Raw genomic sequence first — 13078 nt, 5'->3', positions numbered from 1 at the left:
AGCCACAGGTGGCACTCGCACCCCGAGCCGGGGCAGCCCGTCCTTCACAGCCTTAGCCACTCCGGAGCCTAAAAAACTATTGTTTTTTATTTTTATTTTTTAAATATATTTTTTAATTTTATTGATTATGATATCACATAATTGTCCTCATCCCCCATTCCCATCCCAAATCCCGCCCCACATATACCCCCACCCCCCTGTTGTCCATGGCCACTGGCTAGGCCCATATGCATGCACATAAGTCCTTTGGTTGATCTCTCCCCCTTACCCCCACCCTTCCCTACTTTCCCTCTAAGCTTTGAGAGTCATTCACTTTTAATGGAGACCCGGTTCCTCTGAAATGAAGGTAAAATCCAAGGGGGGTTTCTCCTCGTGACCTTTAAGTACGGAGAAAATGGCTCTGTTGTGTGTGTTTTTCCTCACCTGTAACCTCCTGGGCAGTGTAATGCAGCGGAAGGTTCGGGCACCAGAGCAGCCATTTCTTGCACTAAAGCAGTGGTGGGCAAACTCATTGGTCAACAAAGCCAAATATCAACAGCACAGCGACTGAAATTTCTTTTGAGAGCCGGAAACCGACTTCCGCGCACGGGCCACGAGGTTTCCATCGCACTGTATGTGCGCACCCGCGTGTGGTATTCTGTGGAAGAGCCACACGCAAGGGGCCAAGGAGTCGCATGTGGCTCGAGATCCGCAGTTTGCCTACCACTGCTCTAAAGGAATTTAAACAAGCTTATCAGGCTTTTCTTCAAGGTGGCCACTATTGCTAAGAGACTTCTCCTTTAATCATGAGAAAACTTGCCAAAAAAAGGTCACACCAACTTCTGCATCATCCTGCCTTCCTTTTCCTGTTTACCAGTTCTGTGGCAGCTACTTCACATGAAAGAAACGTGTGTTTTGCCCGGCCGGCACGGCTCGGTGGTTGAGCTTTGAGCTATGAACCAGGAGGTTACAGTTCCATACCCGCCCAGGGCACATGCCCAGCATTCTGGGCTCCATCTCCATCAGCCGGTCAGTGGTTCCCTCTCGGCATTGGTGCTTCTCTCTCTCCCTCTCCCTTCCTCTCTGGCATCAATAAAAACACATATTAAGAAGCACACATGCGTCTTTATGGTTCAGTGGTAACGCCGGGGGAGAGGTGCCCAGAGTGTCCTTTGCTGTGTGCCTTGGCCCAGGCATACCAGTGAGACGTGCTCTTGTTCTGGACAGCGGTTCTCAGAGTGTGGGCCCTGGGACCTGGGGGAGCCCAGGCATAGGAAGTCAAAGGCACTCCGTAGTCCAGTGCAGTGTTCCTTATTTCTGTCCTGTCTCAGCATGTGCACAGGCGATGCCGAAGTGAGGCTGGTAAGACGGCTGGCATCCTGGCACGCGTAGAAGCTGAGATGCTTTTTGTTTTAAGAGTGCACGTGTGTACCCTCTGCCGGTCGGTCCTTGCACGTGTCCCTGCCATGCACTTGTAGTAAATCCTACTGACAAGGTAATAAACAGCATTAAAAAAGTCAGTTTCTCTTAAGAATGGCCGTGATTGACGCTACACAAGTCGTTACATCTCAGCCTTCGGTGGCACGTCTTACAGATGTTCCCTGGGATAGGATGGCACGGCCAGGCGGCATCACTGGGCCGCGGCCTCCGGAGCCCGGTGGCTGTCGACATTCGGTTAGCAGCCCGATATCGCTGGCTCCTCACTGTCGTACCCACATATCCACAAATCGGGACCTATTGGGACATGCACGGCTTTCCGTCCTTATATTGAAATTATTAGGTGTCTCTCATATTTTTGTTTAGAGACAATAACGTCCTCATATGGCATCTTGCGGAAGTCACACGCTTAAAAATGCACTTGCAGCTCAGGTCCTGGTCAGGACTGGTGCAGGAGGCACCAATCCATGTGTTTCTCTCACACGGATGTTTCTGTCTGTCTCTCAAAATCAATGGGAAAAATACATTTAAAAAAAACATTTGCAGAGTTATCTCAGTTGCCTCGAGCCTTCAGGCTGGAGAACTTTTGTCACATGGATGTGCCAGGAACACACCATTGTTTTTGAACTCCTTCCACCTCCCCACGCCCACAGGTCCCTGGAGAAACCAGGAATCTGACAGAGAACCAGAACCTGGATCCGGGCACTGTACATACAGGATTTACTTGGGGAGAAAGATTTTAAAGCCTCCCATTTCCCAGGTGCCATCAGCAGCTCCACGGGGCTCAGGGTTGATTTCTGGGATCAAACCTTTGGCAGCGTTGTGGCCGTTAGTGGTTTTAAAGTATAATGCTCTGTGCTAGGAAAACATAATGGCACTTGTCTCAGAGGCATGTTGTGTTGGATCCTAAAAGGCGGTGGTTGCCAAAGGAACTGTCTTTCCAAGAAGAAAAACACAAGTATTGATTAGGATGGGGACCTGGAATGGAGAGGGTTTCTCTGAGAAAGAAGATAAAGGCATGGAAGACATGCTTGGCTTCAGAGTCCGGTGCTTCCTGAGCGGCTGGGGTGGCCAGGGGGTTTCCTGTGGGGACCGCAGGCTTCCCGAGCTTTTCCCAGACGGCTGTCCGGTCACCAAGAGGCTGCGGTGCGGGGCCGGGAGAGCACCGGCCGCTGCCTCCCCCTCCGCCTCCGCGGGGAGAGGGCCTTGCTGGGGAGGCCGGGAGGCATCTGGCAGGGAAACGAATTGGCTCGGAGGTGGACTCCGTGGGAGGGCGGGCGACGCCAGCCCGGCGATAAGAGGCTGGAGTTGGGGAGCTGCCACGGGCGGCGGCCGGTGATAGATGATCTCTGGTGAGGAAAGTGCCAGGACGGGCCCGAGCGTCTCTTCAGAACGCCCGCCTCGCGGATGCCTCTCCGATCCGCGTCTTAAATGCGATCTTTGTTGTGCAGACAATATTCTTTACGTGGAAACATGGTTCTCCTCGCGATCTTCTACACATATGTGTGTACATGTATATACAGACATAATACTTTTCAAACAAAACATTTTCTGTTAAAAGAAGAAGCATAGATGACAGCGTTGACCATGCCAGTGACGGGAACGTTTGGACAGATCGATATTGAACACTAGAGTAAATTCTGCGGCGAAGGGGGCTCACAGTTGGCTAAGACCTGGCTCTGTGGGTCAGGACTCTGTCCAGAGGGGAGATTTGGCCTCACAAAAAAAACCATCACCGCAGGGGACAGGTCTCCGCAGGTGTTTGGGGAAGCACGGAGGATGGAGCAGCTCGATGCTGGACAAGACTCTCAGAGAGGTGTGATTTGAACCGGGCCTTGAAGGACAAATAGGAACTGTCAGAGGACGAAGAGAAGGAGGCGTCTAGGCGGATGATGCTCCAAGAGCAAAGGCATGAGAGCATTGGTCATGGTTCCCAGGGAGGACCTCAGTGGGCTCAGAGCACGCGGACATGGGATGATTGGCAGAAGAGGAGTCCAGAAGGAGGTATAAGACATACCATGAAGAACCTTACTTTTTTTGTGTTTTTTTAAAATATATTTTTATTGATTTTTTTTTTTTTTTACAGAGAGAAAGTTAGAAACATCAGTGAGAGAGAGACATCAATCAGTTGTCTCCTGCAACCCTCCCCCTCCCCCCCCCCCCCCCCCCCCCCCACTGGGGATGTGCCTGCAACCAAGGTACATGCCCTTGACCGGAATTGAACCTGGGACCCTTCAGTCCTCAGGTCAACGCTCTGTCCACTGAGCCAAACCGGTTTCGGCAAGATCCTTACATTTTTATTCTTCTTATATTCAGTAGGAAGTCTGGACCACTGAGCAGGTTTGGTTTTTTGAGAAAGATGTTTGCGGGGACAGACAGTGTGGGGAATGGTGGGGGGGCGGAGGGACGGGAGGATGGTGGCCCGGGGTCTGGGCTGAGGGTGCTGTAGCTCAGGAAAGGGGTGACCTCAGGGAGTTCCAGTTCCAGTGAAGGGGAGGGATATTTATTCTGGGGAGAAATCTGCATCAGAGTCCACTCAGTTTGGTGATATGTTAATTGCACATATTTATAAAAATAGTAATGAAGAGTTTTTCTCAGACAAGGGGAAAGAAGAGAAGCATGGTTTTTCAGTGGTTCAAACATTACTATAATTTCTTACGAGTTTTTAAGTTCCTGGTGTTGAACTTTTATTTGAGTTACACATTTAAATATACTGTCTCAAAGATTCCTTCGTGGCAAATGTCACTTACCTTGTTGAGGCTGGCGGCACTGAATAGCATGTCCACAGTTAAATATAGAGATGAATTATTTACCATCCTGCTGTGTTATTTATTAGGACTGAAGGTGAAAATGATCACCCCCTTTTCCATGTTGAACTGTTCCAATATATTCTTTCCTGGTTTCCTTTTCGGAGCAATTGGGTAATTTCGCTGTTGTCTGGATGATAGGACTGACTGTACCTTTGTGTGTGCATGGTATACATACAGGGTCATTTCTGAAGACCAGGTACTTAGGAAAACAAACATTAAAACAGATAAAGTGTGGCTTTGTTTAAGCTTCTCAGATCATTTCATGAAGAGCTGAGCCTTTGATCTATGAGCTTCAGCTTCTGAAATTAAAACACAGGAGGTTTTCTCTCCTCCCCCTTCAAAGAATCACGCTGCAGCTCTTTACTTTGTAAGTGATATTCTTCCAAAGACCCCTTGACCAGAAAGTTACTTATTTCAGTGTAGGAAAGTAAGTCTTTTGCCTAACTCCGCCGTCGGCAAACTGCGGCTCCCGAGCCACATGGAGCTCTTTGGCCCCTTGAGTGTGGCTCTTCCACAAAGTAACACGGCCTGGGTGAGTCTATTTTGAAGACGTGGCTCTTAAAAGAAATTTCAGCTGTCATACTGTTGATATTTGGCTCTGTTGCCTAATGAGTTTGCCGACCACTGGCCTGACTTACACAATAAATCAGCGATGTCACCAGAAGTAAAAATTAGCCCCATGAAAATCATGGCCGTTCATTTGCACCATCTTCGAGAAAACACATTCTTAAGATGGCTTCCTACCTGCCTTTGTTTGAGCAAAGGGTTTAAGGGATCTTAAATTCAAGCACTTTAAAAAATTCTCTTCAGATATGGTATCAGAAACATGTTCTTTAACAGCCATCACCCAGGTAGAGGTGCGATAAGGTATCTTGTAAAGATAACGTTAAGGGCTGGGGGATGCATAGAGAAACAATCTGGTTTCCTATAGGAGGTGTTTCAACTCCGAGGCATGTTACGTAGGACTGGGTCTGTCTGTGGTCTGTCGTGTTTGTGTCACTTGTGTGAGCTGGTCCCGTGGACGCTGCGGTTAATCATCTGCCTCCATTCTGTGACCAGCACACAGCTGCGGTCTTGGATTGGGAACTGGACTCACTCAGCCTCTCCCCAGACTGTGGTCCTCGGCTTCGTTGTCCTTCCGGCTTTGGCTGTGGTTAGTGGTGGGTGTTAGCATCTCTCCCGAAATGCACTGAGGGGGGCCTCCGCCATTGTGTCCCGTTCTAAACTCTTGCTGGTGTCTGATTGTTTATGTTTATTACCTGCCTTGGTGTATTAAGTTAGAGAGCCATTTTAAACCCGAAGGTGGTCTCTACCAGATGGCTTAAAAAAAAAAACCCGTGGGCTTTTGGGGAATACTTTTGTAGATTGGCTAATGTGACCCTTAGTCATTTGATTGAATGTGAAAAAAACCAGGAAGCTGTGTTTAAAATCTTAAAGGAATCTCAGCGATCACAATAACACATAAGAGAAGCAGGGGTTTTGATCACCACCGCTGTCTGCTAGTACGTGGGCGGCTGTACTTCAGTCTCCTCCGTTATCTATCAGGAGCTTGGGTTTCATTCATTTGTGACCCTGCAGCCAGACGGCCTTCCGTAAATGGAGGTGCCCACGTCGGATGTGAATCTTGACAGCCTTGCACACTTTTTTATTTTTTTTTTTTTTTTTTGCTTCCCAACAGGCCTTTCTTTGAGGGAAGCTAACAAGCCAACATTATGTGGTTCTTAATTGTTTTTGCAGATGAGAACTGGGACGATGACCAACTGCTGGGTTTCGAGCCGTGTAAAGAAAGCCTTGTCTCCGGCTGCAATATCATCAATGGGAAATGCGAATGTGTCACCGTTCGGAACTGCAACAACCCCTTCGAGTTCCCGAGGAAGGACCTGTGTCTTTCAGCCTTAAAGAGGATTCAGGGTAAGTGCCCATGTTCACCGTCGCAAGCTTAGCACCGTGAAGCCCGAGCAGTGACCGGAGTTGAGCCTGGGAAGGCAAAGACGCACTCGCAGAGATGGATGGCTTTCATTACCCCAGGCAAGAATTGCCTCGAGTTGGCCAGGTGCTGGTGTGTGTGTGTGTGTGTCTGTGTCTGTGTGTCTGTGTCTGTGTGTGTCTGTGTCTGTGTGTGTGTGTGTGATTGTGTCTCTGTGTGTGTGTGTGTGTGTGTGTGTCTGTGTGTGTGTGTCTCTCTGTGTGTGTGTGTCTGTGTGTGTGTGTGTCTGTGTGTGTGTGTCTGTGTGTGTGTCTGTGTGTGTGTGTGTCTGTGTGTGTGTGTCTGTGTGTGTGTGTGTCTGTGTGTGTGTGTCTGTGTGTGTGTGTGTGTCTGTGTGTGTGTCTGTGTGTGTGTGTGTCTGTGTGTGTCTGTGTGTGTGTGTGGGTGTGTGTGTGTGGGTGTGTGTGTGTGTGTGTGTCTGTGTGTGTGTGTCTGTGTGTGTGTGTGTGTCTGTGTGTGTGTGTGTGTGTCTGTGTGTCTGTGTGTGTGTGTGTGTGTGTGTCTGTGTGTGTGTGTGTGTGTGTGTGTGTTTCCTGGGAGCCGTGGCCCGATAAGGCTGTGGTAGTATGAACAAGGCCGTTGGTGCCAGCTTGCCCAGGCCACCGCCCCCTAATGGAGCTTTCGCGAGCGGTGTGCTTGAGACCGACCAGCATCTGTTGTCTCCTGGTCCATTCCGCTTAATTTACCGCAGGAAGATGGCCATGAGGAGCGTGTTAATTAGAAAAACGCAGCTCATCTGGCATGAAAGCGGCCTCCCTCGGGCTGGGACGGGAGAATTGTGTGGTGACGATTGAAGAAGGCTTCGGTTGGTTTTGCCATGGGGCAAAATTGTGGAGGTGTGGATGGATCGCTGGGCACTTCACCTCTTAGAATGAAGTCAGGAATCGTATTAAAATAACAAGAAAATTACACGACCATGGCTCACAGCGTTTGTACACTCACGCGTGCTACCTGGAAGAAAGATGGAGGGCGTGAAAAGAGGATTCCTAGCCACAGTGATCACAGGCGGCATGCCAAGAGCTTGGTGCCGTGGCAGAATGAACAAAGGCTGCGGCCTGGGCGTGGGCCTCGCTGGGTCCCTGAACTCTCCCTCTGTCCCAGGCTCTTCTAGGGAGAAAAGAGGACTGAGCGAGACATGCTTAAATGGACCTTTTATCTCTAGCGATGCCACTCTGAAATGAACTACCAAGGCTTTTCAAGGTCCAAAGTCACACCCATGAGGGCCGTAGAGCAGAACTTTCCTCTTGAATTGCATTAAGTTTCCAGGTCATGTTAAATGGCAGTAATGAATAAGAAATTTATAGCAGTTTGTAGATAACATCTATTTGTATGTACCAGTGTATTGAGTCATTGAAAGAGAATACAGTAGAAAAAAATAGGAGTAAAAATCTTAGAACCACAGTGGGTCTTAGATAACATGTATTAGTCTGGTCTTTGAATTTGGAATGGGATCGCTGGGCTTCACACGGCAGGTCGCTAAGAAGCCCGGGACTAACCATGTACAGTCTTTTTTCGGTCACATCAGCACATTAGACAATGCAGTCGGTTAACGAACAAACTCAGTCACTGTCTGACTCTCTGCTCACCCCTGTCCCCACCCCTCTTTCCTGCCAAAAATAGGAGGGTTTTGCCAACTTCAGTATGTAACTCTCAAGGATGTAGATGAAGTGGTCAAATGTCTATTTAAATGATTAAGTCAGTTACTCATACATATTTAAAACCACATTGTATAAAATACTACAATTTAGATGATTGGTTTTCGCCATTCTTACATTTTACCAACATGTGTTATTCAAATGTTACAGTGCATCACTGTCATTGCCTTGGCTTAGACCACCTTCCTAGTCGTTTTGACACCCGGTCTCTGGGCACACCGTCCTCACTACCATCTTAAGTTGTCGAGATTCAGCAAGGTTTTGAACCCACGTTACCACAAGAAGTTTTGTCCTAAAACACAGTATCTTTTCCCATAAAACCAGGACTGTTGCATTTTTAATTAGTTAGGTGTATATTTATGGTCTTGACCATGTGGAGATTTAACTGCATTGATTTTCAAAATGATTCTAAAAAGGCTGTTTACCAGATACAGCACTTCAATTCCGAGCTCATTCTCTCAGAAATAATGGCTATAGCTGATTAAATTTCTGTTCCTTCCTCCCCCACCCCCCACCCCTTGTTAACAGATTCTGTCAGATGGCCTCTATATAATACAGAAATAGGATTGGTTGAGGTCACTTAAAGTTAATGTATCTTCTACAAACAGTACTTTGTTTTTCAAAACACAGCACCCTGCAGAATTTGAGCTCTTGTAAGAAGTCAGTTGTGGGGGGTTTCTCTTTTCTGAGAAACGATTTTGAAGAAAAAGCTCTCCTTTTATTCAAGTATACATTGCATACGAGAGAATTAGTGGGAATAGAGTCCTGTAGTTTCAGTCATTAATAGCAATGAACACTTTGAATGCTATAGGAGCTTAGGGCCAAACACTGTGATCTGGAATTATATACAAACTAGAGGCCCAGTCTTGGGGGTTGAGGGCGTCGGTCCCCTCAGCCTGGCCTGCGCCCTCTCGCAGTCCGGGATCCCTTGCTCCTTATGCTCACTGCTCCTACCACTCAGCTTGCTGTCCTTAGTGCTGCTGAGGAGACTGAGAGGCTCCTGCCACTGCTGCTGTGCTCGCCAGCTGAGAGTCCAGCTTCTGGCTGAGCGAAGCTCCCCCTGTGGGAGCGCACTGACCACCAGGGGGCAGCTTCTGTGTTGCGTGTCTGCCCCCTGATGGTCAGTGCGCATCATAGCGACCGGTCATTCCGCCATAATAGTTGCTTAGGCTTTTATTGCATAGATAGCCTCATGGCTGTTATGTACCAATAGTCTCCGAGGCATCACGGAGGAGATGCACTTGGAACAACTTGACATTTGGATGGTGGTGGGATCCAGGAAGGGATCTGATTGGCTGTGGGCATAGCGAAGTTATGGTCAATTAGCATTTTTTTCTTTTATTCCTATAGATAATTAGCAATGCAAGATGTACCCTCTCCATCGCTGTTTCTTATTTATCCTGAAGCAAGACCCTCTGGGCCTTGTCTGCTGCAGGGCGTGATGTGCACCGATTCCCAATTTCAAAGTTAGCCACGTGCTTCACACTCACCACAGACTCCGTTTTCCTCAGGCCAGCCACACCAGTATTATAAAATATGCTTTTGAGTGCATTACTTGAGCTCCTGCATAATATTTTTTAAGAGCATTTTTGAGGAATTCAGTTAACACTGCTTATCAAGTTGGGAAACACCAGTCCTTCCCTTGGCCACATAAGACGCTGTGGAACCCGATCTTCCAGAGGGGTAAGGCTCCAGCTGATGGGATTTTCCCCGGGGCTGTCCACGTGCCGTTACAGAGCCTTGGTTACACAGACGCAGCCAGGCCCTTATGCAACTTGAACTCTGCGTTGCTGTCGCCCTCTCTGTGAAAGTAACCCCCGATGGATAACACGCTCTATCTTTCCTCTGTAGGAGATAGAGACAGAGTGACTTGGAAACCTTAACTATATGTGTTTCATTTCACATTCCAGCAGCGTCCCGGGCAAAGGACGTACGTGTAGACAAAGTTATTTATTTTCATACGCCGTGGACTTCTCATTCCGGTTGACGGCCGAATCAGTCTTGCAGAATTTAGTGTTTTAGGCACAGACTTGTTGTTTTGATGTCTTCATAACTGGTACAGGGGGGAAAGGAGGCCTACCAAAAGGCGGATACCAGATTCGACGATCTGGGAAATCAAAACAGGAAACTCAAGGAACTTGGCCCAAGACCAGCTGGAGAGGAGGAGCAGTTGCTAGAATAATTATACCTGCGTTTTAGCGGTGGGAAGTCCTACAGTGACCTGCTGGCTGTTTGTGATTTCATGTGCCCAGCAGAAAAGTCACAGTTACATCGTTTATATGCTAGTGCAAAGAGAGAGAGAGTGTGTGTGTGTGTGTGTGTGTGTGTGTGTGTATAGGAGCATTTTATTTAGCCACATTGGGGTTACAATCAACAAACGGTGTAAAAACAAACCTCTAGCCTGACCTTTACAAGGGTGCTTCCTGTACAGGTACAGGTAAACAGCCAGAGACACTCTGTGCCGCTTATTGGCCTCCCCCTCTTTGCTTGAACTCCTTCCCTGTGCTTTCCAGCCCTCCCTCCTGTCCGCACTGTGTACAGCCCAGCTGTCTGCTCTGGCCTGCCCGCACCCAGGCCCCGGTTGGTGCAGGACTCCCGGAAGTGCCATTTCTGTTACCAGCGTGTGCTTGTTTCGAGATTAAATACTACACCCTCAGTATATATGTTTAAGCACACGCTTCCTGTTGTTGTTAAAAGCACCCTAACGCCTTCTGTGTCCACCGTCCCGGGGTGCCGGGATGGGGCGGTGCGGGAGGACTGCCCTTAGGAGGGTAATGCTGCAGCTTCTCGGTAGCCCTGAGCAGCCCCTGCGTGTTTGTGGTTTCTGACTTGGCTGCAGGCGACCTCTCGGTGATTCCCAGGGCTTGGCGCATGCTCTCTCACCCAGAGCTGCCGAGTTGCCGATCTGCCCGGCTGTGTCTGCCTAAACCCTGGCCCACAAAGGCGCTTCCTGGCGGGAGCAGAGGACCAGCTGCTGCCCAGGGAGCCGGTGGGGATCACCCCCCGCCCCATGGCAGGGCCCTTCCTGAGAGGAGTGGGCACTGTCCCTTCTGCCCGAGGCCCACTCCACCATCAGCTCCTCCTTCCCAAGTTCAAGCCATTAAAACCTCATGCATTATTAGTGTAACTGGTTAGTCCAAAACCATAATCTGGGATTTTGGACAACTCGGGCAAGCATGGTAGTTTATATTTGTTCTGCTTCTAGGGAAAAACAAAAAGTCTTTTAGAAGGAAAGTTCAAGAAACAGTTTGGGCGTATAAGCACTTGAGCAGGAATTTATTGTACATTTCATCAGAAAGTCATCATTTCAGCTGTCCTTACACAAGGTATCACTTTGGGTAAGGATTCTCTGCTAGATACTGGTTTTGTTTTTTTTTTCTTCCCCATTTCCCACTCTTGTCAGTGTTTTATGTTGACTAGTACCTTGATTAAGAGATCCTTCAAATACTCTTTGAATGTTTTAATTTTTTAAAAAGCAAGAAAATATTAATAGGAGACCATGCATGCAATATACACATAAAGATGTATCTCTGGACAGAGTTCTGATTTCTTCCACTTATTGAAGGCGAGTAGAACTAACCTTAGGTCAGAATGGTGAAGGTTGCCACAGTTGTCTTTTTCTCTCTCTGGCCACCCATCCTATTTTTTATATTTTTCCCACCCCAAAAGCTGAGCTGCCTCTTTTTTTTCTCTATCATCACCTATATTCTAAGGGGGAAAAAATTAACCAGTGTTATTGATTACATTCTAGAATGTTGTCACTTCAGCCATCATTTGCATTTGAATCCTTTCTAGTTGTGCAGTTCCTAGCATTCACTGCAGAAGTAGGGGAGCATTTTTGGGAGGAAGCAAGAGTCCCCCAAGTTAATCCTGCCCCTTCCTGACTGTGCTCTGCACCAGTGGGCAGCATGGACCCCTGGCTGGCAGGGCTGCGGGGGGCGGAACCTCGAGATGATGGGCAGGACTTCGCCCCAGGAAGTCGAGTGGGGAGATGAGACAGGCAGGCCTATGTCCTAGGAGCAGAGGGGCCATTCGCAGCCTGGAGAGTGCTGGCATGGTAGGCAGTCTAGAAGATTCTGGTCAAAGTAAATCGAAGCATATTTTAATCCGCTTAAACGCTATTTTACGAGTCCTAGACATATTATTATATTTATTTTGTAGGACTGGTGCCTCTATTTTTGAATGTATAATTTTCTCAAGAAAGGTATTCTAGAGCACTAAAATCCACTATTTGGGTTTTTTTTTTTTGTTGTTTTTTTTTTAAAGAAATGCTCCAATGAAAATAAAATGTGACTCATCCCCTGGTTCCTACTGGCCTTCCCTAAGCATGCTGTTCTGGGCATTGCCGTGATTTCTTTGGAAACCTACGAGAGGATTCTTTCGATGCTGCGTGGTCTCTGAGACGGGAAGAACGGGTTCCTGTGGGAGGGTGGTTCTCTCGGGCTCGGGATACGCTCTCTGGGCGGGTGGGAGCCTTCCTGCCTTTGACCCCACATCTCTGTGGTCACTACATGTGTTTTGCACTCGGAGGAAGCAGCAGCTGCGAGCAGTGCCGGGGCAGTTGGAAGAGGGAAGACATTAGCACATGATGAATTGATATTTGTGTGACTTTTCTTTAAGAGGCTGGAATGTTCCTTTAAATTGTGTGTGTGTGTGTGTGTGTGTGTGTGTGTGTGTGTGTGTGTGTTTTATTTGTTTCTGGCTGACAACTTCCTAGTTTTCCTACACTTCATTATTCTTTTCTCTGTCACTGAGATTTTTTTTTTTTTTTTAATTTCCCGAAAAGCAAGTAAAGTGTTTCCTCCTTATCAGTAGGCTTTCTTTTCCTGGTCCAATAACAATGGAACAGCACGGCAATTAATAACGTTATGAATTTGATGGCTTCTTTCTTCATATAGCCATATATTTGTCAGGAGATAAAAATCCAAGTTTTGTCGATGTAGAGAAAAGCTGTGTGTCAGTAAAATGAGCTCCTGTTTTATTGTGTATTTTTAAGTGTTTTTTTTTTTCCTTCTTCTTCCTTTTACCCAGTTTGGAAAATGAAATAAAGAACCTTCCCCCTCCCCCCCCTCTTTAAAATCTGTTCCCATGCTCTGTTGTTTAGAGTAAGTCCTGAGAGTTAGAAAGCTACCGGTAGGTAAGGCCGCCAGTTGTTGATTGCCCAGGAGGGCATTTGAAAGGTGTCTAGGATACCTTCTGATCTGGTTTAT

General features: G+C 47.7%; 1 protein-coding gene across 2 annotated transcripts in view; it reads left to right on the top strand.

Annotated features, from left to right (window-relative positions):
- Positions 1-13078, top strand: part of CRIM1 (cysteine rich transmembrane BMP regulator 1) — a 159607-nt gene that overhangs the window by 34469 nt on the left and 112060 nt on the right. For both annotated transcript variants that reach the window (XM_084900595.1, XM_084900594.1), the window contains exon 2: positions 5964-6137. In XM_084900595.1, the coding sequence (XP_084756721.1) occupies positions 5964-6137 (174 nt within the window). The remainder of the gene's footprint in view (positions 1-5963; positions 6138-13078) is intronic.

Source organism: Pipistrellus hanaki (genome assembly GCF_964339955.1).
Source record: "Pipistrellus hanaki genome assembly, chromosome: 12".
In the NCBI taxonomy this organism is placed as follows: domain Eukaryota; kingdom Metazoa; phylum Chordata; class Mammalia; order Chiroptera; family Vespertilionidae; genus Pipistrellus; species Pipistrellus hanaki.
This window is presented reverse-complemented; position numbering and strand designations above follow the sequence as displayed.